General features: G+C 35.9%; 1 protein-coding gene across 8 annotated transcripts in view; it reads left to right on the top strand.

Annotated features, from left to right (window-relative positions):
- HEATR5A (HEAT repeat containing 5A) overlaps positions 1 to 18190 on the top strand; it is a 56043-nt gene that overhangs the window by 2208 nt on the left and 35645 nt on the right. For 7 of the 8 annotated variants that reach the window (XM_064460215.1, XM_064460210.1, XM_064460208.1 and 4 more), the window contains exons 3-12: positions 3597 to 3705; positions 4227 to 4376; positions 4640 to 4811; positions 6805 to 6965; positions 9441 to 9696; positions 10786 to 10941; positions 11762 to 12012; positions 15161 to 15272; positions 16153 to 16305; positions 17692 to 17791. In XM_064460215.1, the coding sequence (XP_064316285.1) occupies positions 3597 to 3705; positions 4227 to 4376; positions 4640 to 4811; positions 6805 to 6965; positions 9441 to 9696; positions 10786 to 10941; positions 11762 to 12012; positions 15161 to 15272; positions 16153 to 16305; positions 17692 to 17791 (1620 nt within the window). The remainder of the gene's footprint in view (positions 1 to 3596; positions 3706 to 4226; positions 4377 to 4639; positions 4812 to 6804; positions 6966 to 9440; positions 9697 to 10785; positions 10942 to 11761; positions 12013 to 15160; positions 15273 to 16152; positions 16306 to 17691; positions 17792 to 18190) is intronic. The other variant, XM_064460214.1, reaches the window with a different exon arrangement.

The following is an 18190-nucleotide window of genomic DNA, read 5'->3' as shown; positions in this document are numbered from 1 at the left end:
TGCTAAACTTGTTGCTGTCATTCTGAACTACAATGACCATAGTATGCTTTAAGGTAATAGGGTAAACTGAGGCTGGTTTATGCTTTCTGGTTTTGTTCAGTGAGGGAACAAAACCAGCTTGCAATACATGTTGCCATATTGAATAAACCATGCTTTACGGCAAGTCACGCAAGTGCTGCTTGTTACAAAAGAGGTGAAGAAAACTTTTCGTAAGTAACTTATTTAACATTAGTAAAAGAAAAAAAAAATATTTACCTGACATGATGCATCTGAGTTTACTACCACAGGATAGATATTAAAACAAAGAACATGGTAGTATTGGATATTGTGTGTGTGCAGCAGGAACCAAAAGGGTAGAAGAGAGTTGGTGAGCTCCATCCAGACAGTTGAAAGTCAGGCCAGGGAAAATATGGATACCAATTATGAGGGGGCAGGCGTTTGAAGAGCAAGGAGAAGCTAATATACTGCTGTGTAGAGCAGTGAAACAGAGAAGTACAACTCCAGGTGCAAAACACACATATTGAGTACATTTCTTAATCCAGCTGGGAAACTGGATAGAGTTAGAAACATCTGAAATGTTTGTAACTAAACGCCTAAAGCCTAGCCGACAGAACAGAGGAACACGAACTTGTATTGCAGGATGTGAAACCAAATATTAAGGTGCAGAAATATGAGGAGTAACCTTAATCCCTGAAACAATGCACATCTTTCAATATAGTGAAGAAAATTAAAGATATAGTAAAACATCATTGTGCGTTAATGATACGGTCTACAAAGCAGAGCAGAATCTGTCTTCCCTCCTTGCTTCACATGCTAATCCTGTTTCTGACAACCCAAGTGGTGTTTCCTGAAAATAGATTTTTGCAAGGAGTCAGTTGTATTTTCCAATATAATAATATTTTTTTGTTTCCCTCTTGTTCCAGTTGACCTCTTGTGCTGTCTTTTGAGTTAAGAATAAGTTTGCTATAAAGGGCCTTAGTCCCGCAAAGTAAATTACTGCTCTACTACTGGCTCCTCAACAGTGAGATGCATTAACATTGTAGGTGGGCTGTAGTATGGGACAGAGCTCTGTAGATCTTCCTTGCTTCACCTGTGAGATGCCACAGTGGAGGGAGCAGGATGATGTCAGCACAGCAAGGAGGGATGATGGAGTCCATTGGCACTAAGGCAGAAATGGCAGAGACAGACAGAAATGGCAGATATCCAGACTTGGAAGGCAGAGAAGTAGCTGGGGGAGAAAGTGAGCTGGCAGTGTTCAGAATCCTGCTGGGTTAAGTAAGCAGTAGTGAGGAGAGGAAGTAAGAGATGAAGTGGAGGAAAAGGTAGCAGTAAAATATGTTTTACTTCAAAAAAGGTTTGGAAAAGGGATTTGTTATAGTGCTGACACTGAGACAACAGGCTACAGAAAAATAACTGGAACTACAGAACTCTTTATTGAGTAAAATCTTTTATCTTGGGCTGCAAGTATATGGGATACTTGGTGTTCAGTGAAGAAAGACAGCTTTTTTTTTTTTTTTTTAAATCTTGATTAAAGTGTTGTCTTTGCCATCTGTTCTTATTTAGCACACATGCCCATGTTGTATGGTAGTAACACTTTGCCATCATTATTCACAATATGTTGATTCACCTGGAAATTCCTTTAAATATAGTTTCCAGTGAATTGTTCTTGTATCTCATAATCATTTTTATTCCTTCATATAGGTGGAAGATGGAAATGTTTTAGGCAAGCATTTAAAAAAGAACCTTAGGTGCTCATCTCCTACTAAAATTGAGTGTGATGTGAATGCTCTATCAGATCACATAAACCCTTCATGTAGTGTGAATGCAGCTTATTACTTCACTTTAAATTAGAAAGTTTTTATAATATCCACTAGGGCTGTTTTTAAACCATAAACATTTTGAAAGCATTTGGCTGGTCAGCAAACTTTCATAGCTGATCTCAGTGTTATTTTACCACATGTTTAAGTATTTTAGTTCTGCATTTTTATTGGTACCTCTTCAAGTACAATTGTTAAGGCAAAATTTGAGAGAAAACAAATATATCACAACTTAAATGTATCTTAGAGACAGAGACGTATATCAAAATGGAGGTGTTCTACCAGGGAGGAAAAAACACAGGCAGAGACACTTTTCCCTGCAAAACTTGTATAAATTTACAGGCTTCCTTGGCAACTTCTGGCTGTTGCTTGTCATTTGACAGATAAAGTGACTCAATACAGTTTGGACTTCGTGAAGAAACATTTGTAGTGAAAAAAAATACACAACTAGAGTCATGATACAATTCAAGAAGGCAGTCAGAGGAGCCTCGGAAGTCTTATGCTTTGAACTTTCATAGAAACTTAAATATTGATGCGCAGAAGTATCTGCATTCTCATCTTTAGTTGACTAGATGTTACTCATCAACAAATATTGCCGCTTGAACCTAATTAAAGAGAATATCTGTGACCATCAGATGCTCAAATTAGTAGTAAGATGGTACAATTGTAATTTTATGGCCAGCCACACCATGAACAAAATTAAAATCCAAAATGTTGGTGTATACTGAGTCAGATAAAAGCAATAATGAAAAATGTTGCTTTAACAAAAATAGGATTTTGGATGGTAAGAGACAAAGAATATCAGCTTTTCTATAAGTTTTTCTTACTGTGCTTTGTCATTTAAGGAATTACTGTCAATATTAAATGCATTTTTCTAATTAAGAATATGTTCAGTATGAGATATTAAGATTGTTTATGTGAAACTTGAATTCAGTTGGGGAATAAGTAAAATGTTGTTTTCTTGAAGGGGATACTGAGCAGTGTTACTGCATATTTAAGTAGGTCTGACCAAAGAGCAGAAAGCTGATTAAAGATACAGTTTCTTTTTTCCTTGCATTCATAAAACTAATTGGTTTAGTTATAGATCTGTCAATGCAAAACCAAAGTTTTTTCCTTAATTAATTATTGAAAGGAAAATACTTTAATTAAGCAACTCTTTTTTTTTTTTTCACAGTGTTTAGCAATTTTTACTTTTGCTAAAGGAGATGCCAATAAGCACACAGACGCCCATTGTCAGGTTTTTTCACCTAGAAACTGAATTCAGAATCTGTGTGCTGTGAAAAGGACATGGGCTTATATTTTATTTCCTTCAAGGTGTTTCCTTATTGTTGTTGTACATAAATGCCAGAATTTTAATTACTAGACCATTTGCAGTCTACTATTGACGGTTTAGTTGTAAATAAACCTACCCCTGACTAATCTGAGCAGCATCTGCTGTAGCACAGTGCCATGGAGCATGTGATGCAGGGCATGCATAGTTAGAAATTAATGTTAAGGTCTAAAGGTGGATATGAACATTGCATTCTTATTGTAAACTTTATTGGAAGATTTTATTACCTTAATTTTTATATTATCCAAGTTATTTTCCCAACCCTTGTATCTGCATTTCTCCTAGAGTCTACATGCAACACACAGACCTTTTTTTTTTTTCTTTTGAAATCTTTGAGACATTCTATTTAGTTATTTTGTTGTTTGCCCATTGATTACATTAGTCGTTTAATCCCTTTCATCTATTACTGCATCCATTTTCACGCATCTTTGGATTTGCTTTTGTTTTAGTGCTGCGGTGGTATGCTTGGGCTATTTATACAAAAAATTGGGAAGAATTTTGGGAAACAGTTTTACTGACACCGTTGGGAATGTGCTTAAAGCAATGAAGAATGCGGAGGTATTGGAACAGCATGTTTAAAAAATGATTGGAAAATTAATAGGATGTTTACTGTTGGCAGCTGGACCAATGAATAGGAGAAAGTGCATGATACCAAAATACGAAAAAATTGTGGAAAGTCATAGGATAAAAATCAATGTCTAAATTCCAAAGAATTACTAGGATAATGTATTATGACTATAAAAGGATGGATCATAGCTATTCTCAAGCTGATTTCATGAAATAACTTGATAAACTAGAAAATCTAATTGCCTTATTAATTACATTTTTGCTCCAGCTTGTACTTCATGTTTTGAGTTTTAAGCTGCTAGTGAGTACTATCCAGTAGAACATAGAATTACTGTTTTCACTTGCTTATAGTGTTATAGAGCAAGTTATCTGCTTTAACTCACTTGTGCATAAAAAGATCTCTAAAAGTTGAAGACCCAAACCATTGTGTACCTATTTCAGTAGTCGGAATTTTGTATTTCCAGGGAGCTTAGGGTTACAAAACTTTAACATTTCTCCTTTTCACTTTTCAGTCTCAAGGTCGTTATGAAATCATGCTTAGTTTGCAAAATATATTAAATGGTTTAGGAGCTGCTGCTATCCCCTGTCATAGAGACATTTACAAAGCTGCCCGATCATGTTTGACAGATCGATCCATGGCAGTCCGCTGTGCTGCTGCAAAGGTAAAGTGCTCTAATAGATGTCTTTATTAAGTAAACACCCTAAATAAAACTCTGTTTTAATGGACGATGAACAGAGCAGTAAATACATTGCTTGGTTGCCTTAATTTCTTTGATATTGCCTTGACAGCAAAAATTCAGGTAATTTTAGTATGAAGCAGCGTGCTTATTTTGTTAGTGAGAAGTCTGTGTATTATGTAACAAGGTAAAATTTGTACTGAGTGCTTTTCTACATTAAAGCATTTTTATTTCCCTTTTTTGTCTAGTGTCTTCTTGAACTGCAGAACGAAGCAGTATTTATGTGGAGTACAGACCTGGATAGTGTTGTGACCTTGTGTTTTAAGTCCTTTGAAGGTTCCAATTATGATGTACGATTAGCAGTTTCGAAACTTTTAGGCACAGTATTGGCTAGAGCTCTAACATCTAAACAGACAACAGGTAAAGCATGTACTTTGTTTGCTGATTCCTTGTCTGTAAAAATCTGTCAGATGACCAGAAACTCTCAAGTTCGTGCTGAAGCCCAAAGTAAAATCACAATGTAAACTCCATCTGGCTCTGCGTAACTCTGGTTTGGTCTTTCTTGTAACATTTTTCTTGTGAAGTGCCATGTTTTTTGTTATGTTAACCCATATTTATTTATTTATTTATTTATTTATTAAATCATAAACAAGGAAGAATGTTGGATAAAACCAGTTGGCTCTCTTACAAGATTGTTATTGTATTGAGAGAAGTTAGTAGCCTCAAGTATTTAAAGGCAAGATTAACTTCAACAGTGTAGAAAACACTAAGATTTGAGGGAGTGTCTCTTTGTCAAACTAAAGAGCTAAGGATATCTTTTCAAGCTGTTTTTCCACAATCATCAATACCACATCTGGATTGTCTAGCAGTATAAGTGTGATCAGAAGCAGAAATGAACATGCAGTTTTGTTCACTGAACAGAGTATGTAACAGTTTTTGCTAACAGACAGTACTTGATCCAACTGAAGCATCCTGGCACAAGGTTAACATCTCAAATCATTGGTGCCATTCAGACTGGTCATTTTCAGTCCAATCTTAGGAGTCCAAAGCTAAATATTTAACTGTAAGCTAAATTAAATACAGCAGGATGCCAAGTAAGTGTGATTCAGACTGTTTCTGCTTTTAATGGTATCAGAGAAGACCTTCAGTGCAATAAGCAGCAAATGACAAAATTACATGCCTTTTAAGCCCAGCTTACTGCCTTTCAAAATTCTTGAGGCTGTGTGTTTGCACTGGAGACTCTGAAGTCTTGATTTATAAAGTATTTTTTTTAAGCATCTCTTTGGAGACAATAATTGTGTTACAGAAAGCAATCAGCACTTATCTTTCCCATTAAGAGTTTATAAAGAGGTCAGAGTAATTTTTTTTTAAACTCAATGGTTTTCTTTAATCTTTGTAAGCAATGTAGATATATAATCTTACCGTAGCACTTTAGCAATACAAGTTGCTCATCAGCTATGTGGTTGGTTATTTTTAGTGGGGAAACACTAGGTTAAAAACAAGTTAGAGCTAAGTGAGACAGATGCTAGGTGGAGGCTAGAAGGGGCTGGGGGAAGAGTGAAGGGAGCAATGCATGAAGAATTGCATAGTCCTGAAGTTTCTGCTTTTTATCTGATAACCTGCTGATGTTTGGTTGTTTGGGGTTTTTTTTGGACATGTTTAACTCCTCTTACTTTTCCCAATAAAATATTCAAAGAGTATGAAAAATGCAGTGAAAATTTTAGGTCACTTAGCTTGCACACTATGCAGTCATTGTGCTATGTTTGCATACACGTCCCAGCACGTATTTTAAATTAACTTTCTATCAAGAAATAAAACAAAAGAATAGGAACTAGGGATAAATAATTTTCCTACAAGATGGTAAACATATTCTATTATTATTCTCATTATTTTGGAGAGCTAATTTAATACTAAGGTGAAGTGCTTTTGTTTTTAAGAGACCCTGTTGTGCCCATAGATGGCTAAGCATAGCAGAATGGTAATCTGCTCTGTCTGGAGTTTGGAATAGAGAAAAGACATTTGGCGGTAAGCTGGAATGAGTTGGAGTCAGGACTTTCATGAAGCTTCTGGCGGTGGTAGTAGGCCAGACAGGCCTTTTTGCAAAGGGAGCTTAGATTAGATGGTAAATACTAAGGGAGGGTAAATGCATGTATATATATCGGGTGATGGCCTAAACTATTTAAAGATAGCTGAAACAGAAAAACTTGAGAAATATTGTGGTTCCCTGGAGCACTGAGTCCTAAAAAGTCTTAGTTTCTGTTTTGAAATTATGTTCAAACAGTATTGGATTTGGTTGTGCCACTGAATTTGTGCAAATTGTTTTTTTTCTAAAATGATTAGAGCTGAAACTTTTCTTCCAAAAGGTAACAAGTTTTACAGAGCTATTCCTCTAAAGATTTACACCTATTCTTAGCATCCACCAGGCATAACTTCCGCAGAGTCTCTTTGGAAGAAGTGATGGAGCTATTGGGAACTGGATTTCTGCGTGGAAGTTGTGGATTTCTACGAGCCAGTGGCGATATGTTGAAAGGGACCAGTTCAGTCAGCAGAGATGTTAGAGTTGGAGTCACCCAGGTTTGGATTCTGTTATTTATGATTTTCTGAGACTGCTAAACATTCCTATAATAACTGTTTTGCTCTCCATGTATCTCTTATTTCATGCTTTTTTGTATCTGTGACAAAATTTATACAATTTAAAATAAGGATTTACATCTTGAGTTCTGCTAGAAAGAAAAGAAAAAAAGATTCCTGATGCTTATTGTTTACCTGATAGTTTGAAATTTTCAAGATTAAATATATATTTCTTGTGAAAGCTTCACATGATAGGAATTTCAAGTAAGTGATATAAATAAGTACTTTCCTCAAATTTTTTATTTAAAAATTAATACCGTATGTCTAAAAATGAAAGGGGGAAGTTAAAAGAATGCTTTGAACTTAGAATAGTTTCCTTCTCTGTAGGGACATTCCCAGTCCCTTTCTGAAAGAATGGTTCTGCTTTGAGTAAGTGCTTGAAAAATAAGGAAAACAGAATTTTGTTGAAAAAAACCAAATATCTGTTTTGCTGTGTTCCAGGATGTTCACTTAGAGGATAGAATCTTGTTAACTGAGCAGAACTGAAGTCAGACCATATAGTGTGTGCTGGTAAAAACAGGATAAATTTTTCAGATAATATCAGCTTGGCTTCTTCCTGCAAATATAATCTTCAGTGGCATTTACATGCGAAGACCTAGATATTCAAAGGTTAAACCTGTAAATCCAGACTAAAGGTCATGGTGAACATTCACACACCAAACAGCTATGGTTGTTTTAAAAGTTGCAGTCCCCACAGCTATTTTATATGTCCCCTTTGCCAGGAAGGGAATTTTTCAGTGCATTTTAAGTTCTGCAGTGCAAAAAATCTGTAAATTAGCTTGAGTTACTGATAGAAGCTGCCAGACTATGACTGAAACACCTAGAAAGTGCTTACAAATTGTCTTCTATGCTCAGATCATGCTGGGTGGAAGCATTAACTTGTGGCAGACAGACTGAAAAGCTGGGGAACAATAATACCTTGACATCTATTTGCCTAGAAAACATGTGCCAGATTCCTAGGGTGTCCTACATATATGGTGGTTTTAGTAGTTTTCCAGGAATAGATGTTTCAGTTCAGTGTTTTGACTATTTGTACTGGTTTTTGGAGGCTGTCTGCTTTTTGTGCTTTTCTATGTTAACACAATAGTATCTGTGCTAGATGGTACACTCTAACCAGAACAGTTAAAACAGTGCAATGTTTCTGTAAGAAAAACTTGAGAAATCATGCACAAATCAATGCCATTAAGTAAAAAATGCTTGCAGTTATAAAATATATTAATTATGTGCGTTGCAGCTTATTATAAATTAAAAAAAAAAAAAAAGAAAAACACTGAAGATTACTTCTTACATATGGAAGAAGAATTTATATTTGTTCAAGACACAGCCAGGTTCAAGACGTAGCCATGGCAGTATGACTCTTCACAAGTCTATTTATCCTGTTAAATTCCTCAGTTTTCAAATCTGTAAAACAGGGGTAATGTACTGTTACATTATGAAACCTAAGTAGTGATTTTCGAGAGCTATTAGATGCTGACAGGATCTAATAGTACAGCTTCTCCATCTACAGTACTTCACTTTCTTTTATGTGAATAATTTAGTTAGTATTAGACATGAGACACAGTATGTATGACGCAAATATAGAAGTTTGTTGATTTGGGTAGTATTTGTGAACTTTCTTATGAGGAATTTTGTGTGTTAATTTGCGTATTCTAATTTTTTGTAGTCCCTTGTCTTGATGGTAGCACATCTATTCATTAAAAAAACATCTAACACGGGCACATGGAAGACATTTGTAAGGGAGCGCATTATGTGGCAAAATAAATGGTCTTGTGGTGATTAGATTTGTGAAGTGGCTCTGTATTCTTTCTCTTTGTTGTGACAAACATAGTCTTCTTATGGTACCTCCGTGGCCAGGCAAACAATTAAAATTCATTGAGATGAAGGGCAGTGCTTAAGGGCTGCAAATATTCCCTAATTCAAAGCCTATAATAACAAAATTCTCTCAGGGTTATGGGTTATAGTTTTGTAACATAGTAGTTCTTAAAATGCATTCATACATTAAATTTGGGTTCCATGTGCAGAATGTTAAATAGCTAGAAGCTGTTGTTCAGTGAGACCAAACACAATGTTTTACATAACAAGTGCCTGTGCAGGGTAAACTGCCATTTCTCACACTCTGGATGGAAATAGCACAGGCAAGCAGCTTGAATTAACTTAGAGTCAAAGCAGGCTGCAATATTGCTCGCACAGTTTTGAAAGCAATTTAAATGATTTAAATAGATACAAAAAAACTGAAGGTACCTGAAGCGAGAATGTGTGTGATTTATGGATGCATAAATATATAAATAATCTCAGTTTAGTAACGTTCGAGTTGTGGCAATGTGCAGAGGTAAAAAAATTATGCATGTGGGATAGCTGGCACTGTTTTTTCCAGATAATTTTGCTCTAAAATACGGCTTCTTTTCAAATCTCTTTCAGGCATATGTGGTACTAGTCTCTACATTAGGAGCACAGTGGCTTGAAAGGAACTTCTCTGCCTTCCTTTCCCATATTCTAGATCTCGTGTCTCAGTCTCACCCTAAGGCTATTCAGAGTCAGACGGATGCTATCGGCTGTCGCCGCTGTGTTTCATTTATCCTTCAAGCTACAGTAGGAGGCCTTCTTGGGGAAAAAGCTCAAATTGCAGCTGCCAAGGAGATCTGTCAGGCCATCTGGAAACTGAAGAAAGTTGTGGGTATGGGTCTAACGAGATTATCCATTTCAGCCTCTGTTTTTCCTTTTTTAAGTGATTGTCCAACTTCCTAATCCGGAGACTGCAGAAGTAGAATATATAGTGCTGATTTATTACCATAATAATGTAGAGGGCTTTTGAGGGACTGCTTTGTTTTTAACTTGGGCTGCTTATTTGTTTGTGTGTGTCTGTGTTTCTGCATGTGTGCACCCATACAAGTGTCAACATCATTTTTAGCACTTCTTCCTCAGTGGATATAACTTTAAACAATTACAAATAAAATAATAAATACATGCAGTAACAAATTATAGACAGTATTTTACAATAAATTAAATTGGCAGTTAATATATGTGTAGCCAGATTCTGCCTTCTTGTTCAGAGCAGCTGATATCACTGATGGTTCAAAAAAGAAGCATTTGTTCCTAATTGACAAAATGAGCATTTCTTCTGGAGCAAACAGACCTCTTGCATGATGAGGTCTTGTACACCACTTCCAAAAAAAGCTGCTGATCTCCCACAATCATCCTTGTAGGGAAAAAGAAAGAGAATGCTGGGCATAACCAGTTGTCCCCTGGTGTACAGCTGCATATTGTATCCTAGTTAAATATCTAAGTGTTGAGTGTCTAAACTGACATAATCACTTGTGTCTCAAAAGATGAACTTTCAGAAAAAAACTCCAGATTTTTCCCTCCCTCTTTATTCCCCACCCTCCACTGTCTTGCTCGCTAGCCATTGCATTATTCCACTCTTCCCTTGGATTGCTTTTTTCTTACTTTGTAGTAAAACTCATGTCACTCTTGGTGAGGCTAAGAATGGCATGCTTCTTACTAGCCACTGTTCCCCATCTCTTAAAGATAAGTAATTTGGTAGTTTCCATTTTATCTACTCTCCTGCCCTCACAGTATCCATTTGAGTAATAGAAATGTACTTGTCTCAGTGAAGGTAAACCTTTATGAAAACAGTTTGGTCAGTAATAAAAATGGTCATGATAAAAGCTCATTTGGCAATATAAACAACTTATCAACTTTTTCCAATCTGTTTGTTTCATTTGGATAATGATTGCATGGGGTTCTTCCTATATTGTGTAATCAGATGCTGCAATGAGTGACAGTAACTTGGAAACAAGAATTAGTACAACAGATGTAACAGCAAGTCAGCATGTGCTTGTGTGTGCACTTCAGGAACTCGGAAGTCTCATCCATGGCTTAGGAACTACAGCAGCACCATTACTACAAGACTCCAGTACAGGTACAAGCCCTGAATTATTTTGTGAACCAGAGTACAAAATACATTCCTTTTTTTCACTGTGATCTTCTCTGACTTCTTACAGCTAGACTGTCAATGCGTTCAAATCTGTTGGGATCCGTTGTCTGGCATTGACTATAGCAACCTTTCTTGTGGCGTGCAGCCTCCTAACCTGGACCTCCTTAGTTTTTCTATCCTTTTCTGTTTTCATCCACTAAACAAAATTAAAAAAAAAAGGATGAGGGGAAGTTGGCTGCCTTACATGCTGTAGGAAATCTTAAGGCATTGCCCAAAGGGTTCTATATCTTCTCCAGCCTCTACTAGTATGTTAATTTAAAAAAAATCAATATCAAATTAAAATCCATTAAGGGTTGTATTTAAAGTCCAACACTTCATAATCTTCATAGTAAATTGGTTTGGTTGAGCTGGGTATCTTCATCTACCTTTACTGTTTTCATTCATCTGCAGTGAGAATTTTCTTTTTTTTCTAGATGGGTTCAGGTGGACATCTGTTTCCACTGCAAGGAGTTCTGCTTCCTTGAGAATACTTACAGATATTTTCTATGCACATTGGTGAATAACTGCATAATATGTTAGGTTTTCTCCATATTGTTACTTTTCATTTCGGGTAATTTTTTTTAAAAAGTATTGAAGTATTTAAATTTGCTAAGAAATATTTCACAATAAAAATCAATAGTACTTTTTAAAGAAAAGTACAGAAATGGGATAGTGATATGTTCACCAGTCCTCTGTATACATTTTTTGCTTCTTTGACTATCTGCTTGCCTATTTCTTAAGTGTGTTTATGCATTTTATTTTTCAGGAGTTCTGGAAGTAGTAATTTCTCTCGTTCTTCATCCCAGCATTTCAGTTAGACTAACAGCAGCTTGGTGTTTACGCTGTATTGCAGTAGCATTGCCCTCCTATGTGTCCCTACTCTTGGATCGTTGCATCGAACGTCTTAGCGTATTGAAATCCTCCCCAGAAGCAGTAACAGGCTACAGTTTTGCTGTTGCTGCTTTGCTGGGCGCAGTAAAACACAGTCCTTTAGGAATTCCACATGGAAAAGGGAAGGTATGGTCTGAATACTTTACTTACAGGCAGTTCTTTGATGTTTTTACAGTGGTATTTGCATGTATTCCTTATGAGGTGATCACATAACCCAGTATACTGACGAGATATTTTCTTTCCTCAAGAAGGGGATTTTGAAGCATGCTGTAACTCAAATAAGCAAGTGTTTTTCTCACATGTGTCAGGAGAGTGAATTTCTCAGAAAATATCACTAATGACTGTATTAACTACTCATACTGCTACCTTTTTCTAATGGAGAAGTTTGTTAGGGGAGGAGTTTGTTTTGGGACAGAGGTCAATTCTGTGGAGCTGTAAGGACTTAAATTGAACAGTCTAAGAAAAGGCTTACCTGGAGAAAACATTTCTTGAGTAGAGTTACGTTTTTCAGAATTTCAAACTAAATTCTTTACAGCAAGGCAAACCTGCAGTTCTAGCCCAGTTTGACATTGGCTTAAATGAGAAAGCTGACATTTCAGCAGTGTTAATCACGAGAATAGTCTAGTCTGGATTACATACAGCTGAAATGCATCACACTTTGCCAAAGGATAAGATCGTTCTTTGATGAAAAAAAATCAGAAGTAAACATACAGATCTGTTGCATGCTGTGATGTTAGAAATAAGTTTTCTGGAAGGAAACTCATTCAACCGGAGATTAAACCAAATTAACATTTCCCAGGCCCATCAGTGACTCTCCAGTGTACAGTTTAGTGCTTACACCAACAACAGCAATTATGTATTATCTTTCTTTGATCAAGTCCAACAAAACATTTAATCAAGCCCAACAGATACATGCTTTCATTTTGTTTTACAGAATGTAACAGAAACCAATTTCTTTCATTAACATAGTCTAAGATGCTTGTACCAATCCCTCCACTAGTGCAGATAGGCTATACTGTGCTCTGAAGTTTTAGGAATATGCGGGTGTAGAAATACAGTCCAGGAGAAGAAGCTCTTTCCATCTCCATGTGAACTTTATCCATGGAGTTACTCACTTGGAAAACCATGGTGCAACACAAATAACAGCAGTACATGCTAATTCTCTGCAAAACGTAGAAACTTACATTCTCAGTTCTGCAAAAATGCGTTTCAGAGCCAGTGGACATTGTAGAAGTGGCACACTTTGACACAAGGATTGTGGTTTTTTTTCTTGTTGTTACACCACTGTAAGATGAAAGGAATGCTTTAGTACATTAGGAAAAATGTCCTTTGCAGTGATTCCAGCCCGCCCTTTCTGTGTTGTTGAGTACTAATGGTTTCACGCCCCTCCTTAACAGACATCGCTAGCTACAGTTCTCAATATTCAAATTCCCAACTGCTGACGAAACAATTTGTATATGTAAAAAAAAAACCACCTGTTTTTCTTAGCTTTAAAAAACTTTTCCTTGTGAATAATGGAAGACCATGGGGAGAGAACAAAATGAGTATTGTTTGCCCAGTCATGTAGTTAAGAAGTGCCATTCAAATACTATACACCTAAGCCGAGCTGAAGTTTCTATTTAACGGAGAAACATAATTCTTCTTTTAGAGGAACAGAGTTGGATGAAATAGGGCCAGAAGGAGGTATGGGAGGGCACAGAAAAGTGTGGGAGAAACACTGTATTCTGTACTAAGCTGGCAGGGGGGTGAACAGAGGAGTTGACGAAAGCCCTTTTCCATTCTTTCCTAGGAACACTGCCAGATTCCAGACTGGCTCCTCTTCTGAGGAGCTGAAAGAGACCAGTGTTAAATAGAGCAGTTTTGAAAAGGAAATATCAAACGTAGATGGTAGTGACCTGGACAGAAACTTTTTTATATTAATGCATTTTCCCCTGAGAGACTGGTTACAGTAGCAGGTGGAACCTACTCAAGAGAACAAAATAATTAGTGGATTTGTATATATTTAGCATTCTGTACTAGTGCTTATACTTCAGTTCAGAAAAATTATTCAAAAATAAGGCATTTCTCCTAATACCTAGAGAAAAAAATTGCTAGATATCATTAAATGAAATCCTTTCTAGGATGCTTGTTTGTCAGGTAATTTAAGTATATTAAGCTGTTAGTAATTTTTAATAGTATGATTTAACAAGGTTGTTTTAATTTTACAATCAAATATTTTAAATCTATCAAGAATCTGTCAAAATAAATGTGTTCATCTGCAACCATTTTCAGACTGTTAACATTTCACTAAGTTTTGAAAGTGTACAAATTTCAAACTTTCGTGAAGCAAACTTCCAAGTGCAAACTTCATGAAGTTTTACAATTTTTCAAATAAATCACAGAAGGATGCTGTCTACACTGTCCAAATAAATTATAGTATGCAAAAAGTTATAGAAGGAAGTAGGCTATACTGAGGCTTTTCATTATATTGGCAGTGACACTTCTTGTAATACTAATCTGCAAGCAGTTTGTTTTGGCAACCAGGCATAATGCAAGATGTAAGAAATACTTTTTTTGGTACATGTGAAACATAACTGAAGCAAACCATTTGCAGAATACTTTTTGAAGCTTCAGCCGTACTGTGGTAATTGTCCATGGACACACTGTGTGTTCCTCCATGTAAATTCTAGGTAGCTTAGGCTTTGGTAACAAGCGCAGATTGTCACCTTGCATTTAGTACACAATAGCAGGCACATGCAATTCTTGTGGAGAAGCTGAGATATGATTAATTCTAACTGTACCATCCCATTCTAACTTGTTTGTTTAGTCATATCATTTGTTGATTAAAAACTGTCGGAGAGAATGGTAGACCTTATTCTAAACCAGAGATAAAAAGATTGTTACCCCTTTCGCCACTTCTTCTGAGCCCTAATTCATAGGTCTCATGCTATCCTTTTCTACATAGTGGCATAAACAGAATATCAGAACCCTTTTATCCTTGCCACACACATTCCTGTGGGAACTACCAGCTCTCATTTTACTGCTGACAAAAGAAGGGGACAAAGCACAAAGTAGCTTACCTAGTAACCCACAGGAACTGTTGAAGCCGTCCCAGACTAGTACTGAAATTGGTCATTGCAACTACATGAGCCTGAGTTTCGTGCTATGCTGTGAGAAGACGACGGCATTCTAACTGGGGACGCTGAAATAGGATTAAGTATCACAGCAAATAGTATTGAAAAATCAGTTGGTAGTTACTAAGATCCTGATGCTCTGTTTTTCTCTGACTTTGAAGGTAATCATGACAGTAGCAGAGGATTTGTTGTGTTCTGCTTCTCAGAACAGTCGCATTTCGCTGCAGCGAACGCAGGCTGGATGGCTGTTGATAGCGGCCCTCATGACATTAGGTAGTAGCTTTCTACAATTTTTCATAAACTCAATTAAGCTGTTCTGTGTTCTTTCCCTGACTTCAGTTCCTTTGATGTTTCATTTAATTTAGCACTGCAAAATAATTCTTAAAAAACAATGTAAACTGGAATCTTTAGAAGAACTTTCTAAAATAAAAATATCTTTTCTTCCAAATTTGCTATTAGTTCATTGGGAGCAATGCCTGAAAAACAGTGACTGGGCGGGACTGCTATTAATTAAATGTAGAAGATAAATTTCAAAGTCAATCTAACCAAATATCTTTGTGGTCATGAAGAATTAACTGCTATTTTTTAAGATCTATCTTAGAACAAAATGAGCTAGTCACTTGTATTTCCCTCCTGTCAGGCATTTGAAATATTACAGAACTTTCTGATATTTATTAGTGGTCAGATTATTGATTGTGATCACTAAATTACGCGTGAATGTCTTTTATCTGTTTTGTTCATGTTTTTAAGGCACCTTTCATGTTTTCAGCTATTACTTCTGCCCAACAACTCCTAGTTTTTTCTTAGACTAGGGAAAACACACCTTGTACATTAACCAGTAACAAATGTTTGCTTTTCTGAACATCACTATTGCTTATTACATCTCTTTTATGCTGGAGATCCACAGGGTCTGTACTTAGTAAAACAGAGATTGTAGTTGGCTTGGTGATACTTGTAGATGTGTCAGTGGGTATGTAGTTATGTATGAAAATGGAGTACCAAAAGAGTAAACATTTCAGAAACTATATGAGATGGCTGGGAAAGTAGCATAAAGATTTGTTCAGAGCTGTAATGATTTTGTGAACATAGGTAACAGAACCAAAGAGAAAATTGAACTTTATTAATCCTTACATTGGCATGACAACGCTTACAGGTCCTGCAGTTGTCCAACACCATCTGCCACGAATGCTGTTACTGTGGAAATGCATCTTTCCATCATCTCCTAAAGACCTAGAAACAGAGAAGACACGAGGAGATTCATTTACCTGGCAAGTAACACTGGAAGGTCGTGCTGGTGCTCTCTGTGGTAAGCGGGATTTACTGTGTCTTTCTCTGCATATTTATAGTTTGGCTGTTTGCTTGTTTTTCCTCCTGAAAGAACAACAATACTTCATGTTGAATTTTTTCACTGGATGGTAAAGGGTGTGTTCACCCCCCAACATACATGCTTTTGTGTATGTGTGTGTATATATATATATTTACCTATCTCTCTCTATATATATACACACGCATGTGTTTTGTATTTGTAGAAAACAAACAAACAAAAAAATCCAAGAGGGTTTTTCCTCTTATTCTTCTAATCAGTTGATTTCCAAGCAGTAAGTGATATCAGGAAGGTTGCTTCCCTTCTCTTGTTTAACATATGTATCACTGTAATGAATGAGGACCCAAACCAAGGTATGTTCTGTTGTTTATAGTGTCTTTTATATTTGGTAAATAGCAGTTGTGTTTCCCAGTAGCTGACTTAATGTAAGCAAAATAGAATTAGCCAGTCAAACACATCTGTGAGACTGGGAAGACTCAGGTAAAAATTACAGTAAGGAGGTTGCAGTTCTCAGCCAGTAAAGAGTACAATGTATTTGGCTGCTGTCTGGTAGGTTGCAATTTTTTGTCATGAAATATTGAGAATTTGGGTTTCCAAGAGTTTACTCCAGTGATCTTGAAATAATTAATGTGTTTCAGTCATGTATTCTAGATTATTGAAGGGTCCTTTGCATTGCAGAAATGTGAACCCTAGTATAGTGATCACCCCAATCTCTCACTTTTAAAATCTGTCGGAAAGTGTGGAATTCAATAGCAATTTAATTTTAGAAGTAACCTAAACAATTAACCATTAAATATTCTCTTTTCCTTTTGGAAAGAGGTCTTTAATACTGCGTATTCTCTAAATGCTTTCTGAACTACTAACTCAAGTTTAATTTTCTGTAAGTTAGGAAAAATACTCATGTACATGTAAGTTGTTTCTTAAAGTACAGTAATTAAGCTAAATTTAAATAGTACACTAGCAAAGTAAGCAGTAGGTCACCTGATCATCATCCTTCTGCTTTTTTTTAAAATTGTGATCACAGAATTATCATGAAGTTGAGTTATATCCCATAACTCAATTCATCAGAAAAAACAAAAAATGCTTGCATTTATATTTATGTTGCATTTATATATGCAATTAAAAGTCAGGGTATGAACATCCAAGCAGGAATGTCAAAACAGCACATCTGTAAATATGACTTTTTTCATTCGAGATTTTTGTCAGTTTCTTAAATTATTTGTCAAAATACTTTTTTATTTTGCATGCTTTTTATTTTATTATGCTTTTAAATTATCAGTGAGGTAATAATGTGATTACTTTACAATATGATTTTTTTTCTTCTAGATATCTCACACTAAGTAAGCTAAAATCCAATTCCTTTTCTAGCTATCAAAAGCTTTGTTTCTCACTGTGCTGGTCTTCTTACGGATGAAGTTGTTCAGAGACTTCTTCCTCCGCTGCCAAGTGCTGTTGATTTATTGACACAGTAAGTGTGTGTATCAAACTCTTAAATGGGATTCTGGTTTTGAAAAGCTACAGAGTAATCGTCTTGTATTTGATTTAGTGTGCTTTCTAAAGAAATTTATTTTCAAAGTAAAAAAATTAGAGTATAGAATTCAGCTGTATAACTGAGGACTTTAGCTGGCATAATGTGTCTTGCAGATTCCAGTATCATGTAAAAAAGCTAGGGAAAAAACCATTGCATGCTTTTGTTAAGGTAGTGGTTTTATTCTACTTTTTTAATCAAACATACACATTCGTGTTTCAGGGTGATCATTTTTTATAAAATACAAAAAAAGGTCAAGAATATGCTTGGACAAAAAGTTTAAGACGGGCATTTTTTATATTTGGATTCAGAGCTAAGCTGGAAAAGGGTTTTATAATT

This window comes from Phalacrocorax carbo, chromosome 9 (genome assembly GCF_963921805.1).
Source record: "Phalacrocorax carbo chromosome 9, bPhaCar2.1, whole genome shotgun sequence".
Classification (NCBI taxonomy): Eukaryota; Metazoa; Chordata; class Aves; order Suliformes; family Phalacrocoracidae; genus Phalacrocorax; species Phalacrocorax carbo.
Note: the sequence above shows the minus strand (reverse complement) of the source record. Positions and strands in the feature narration are given on the sequence as shown.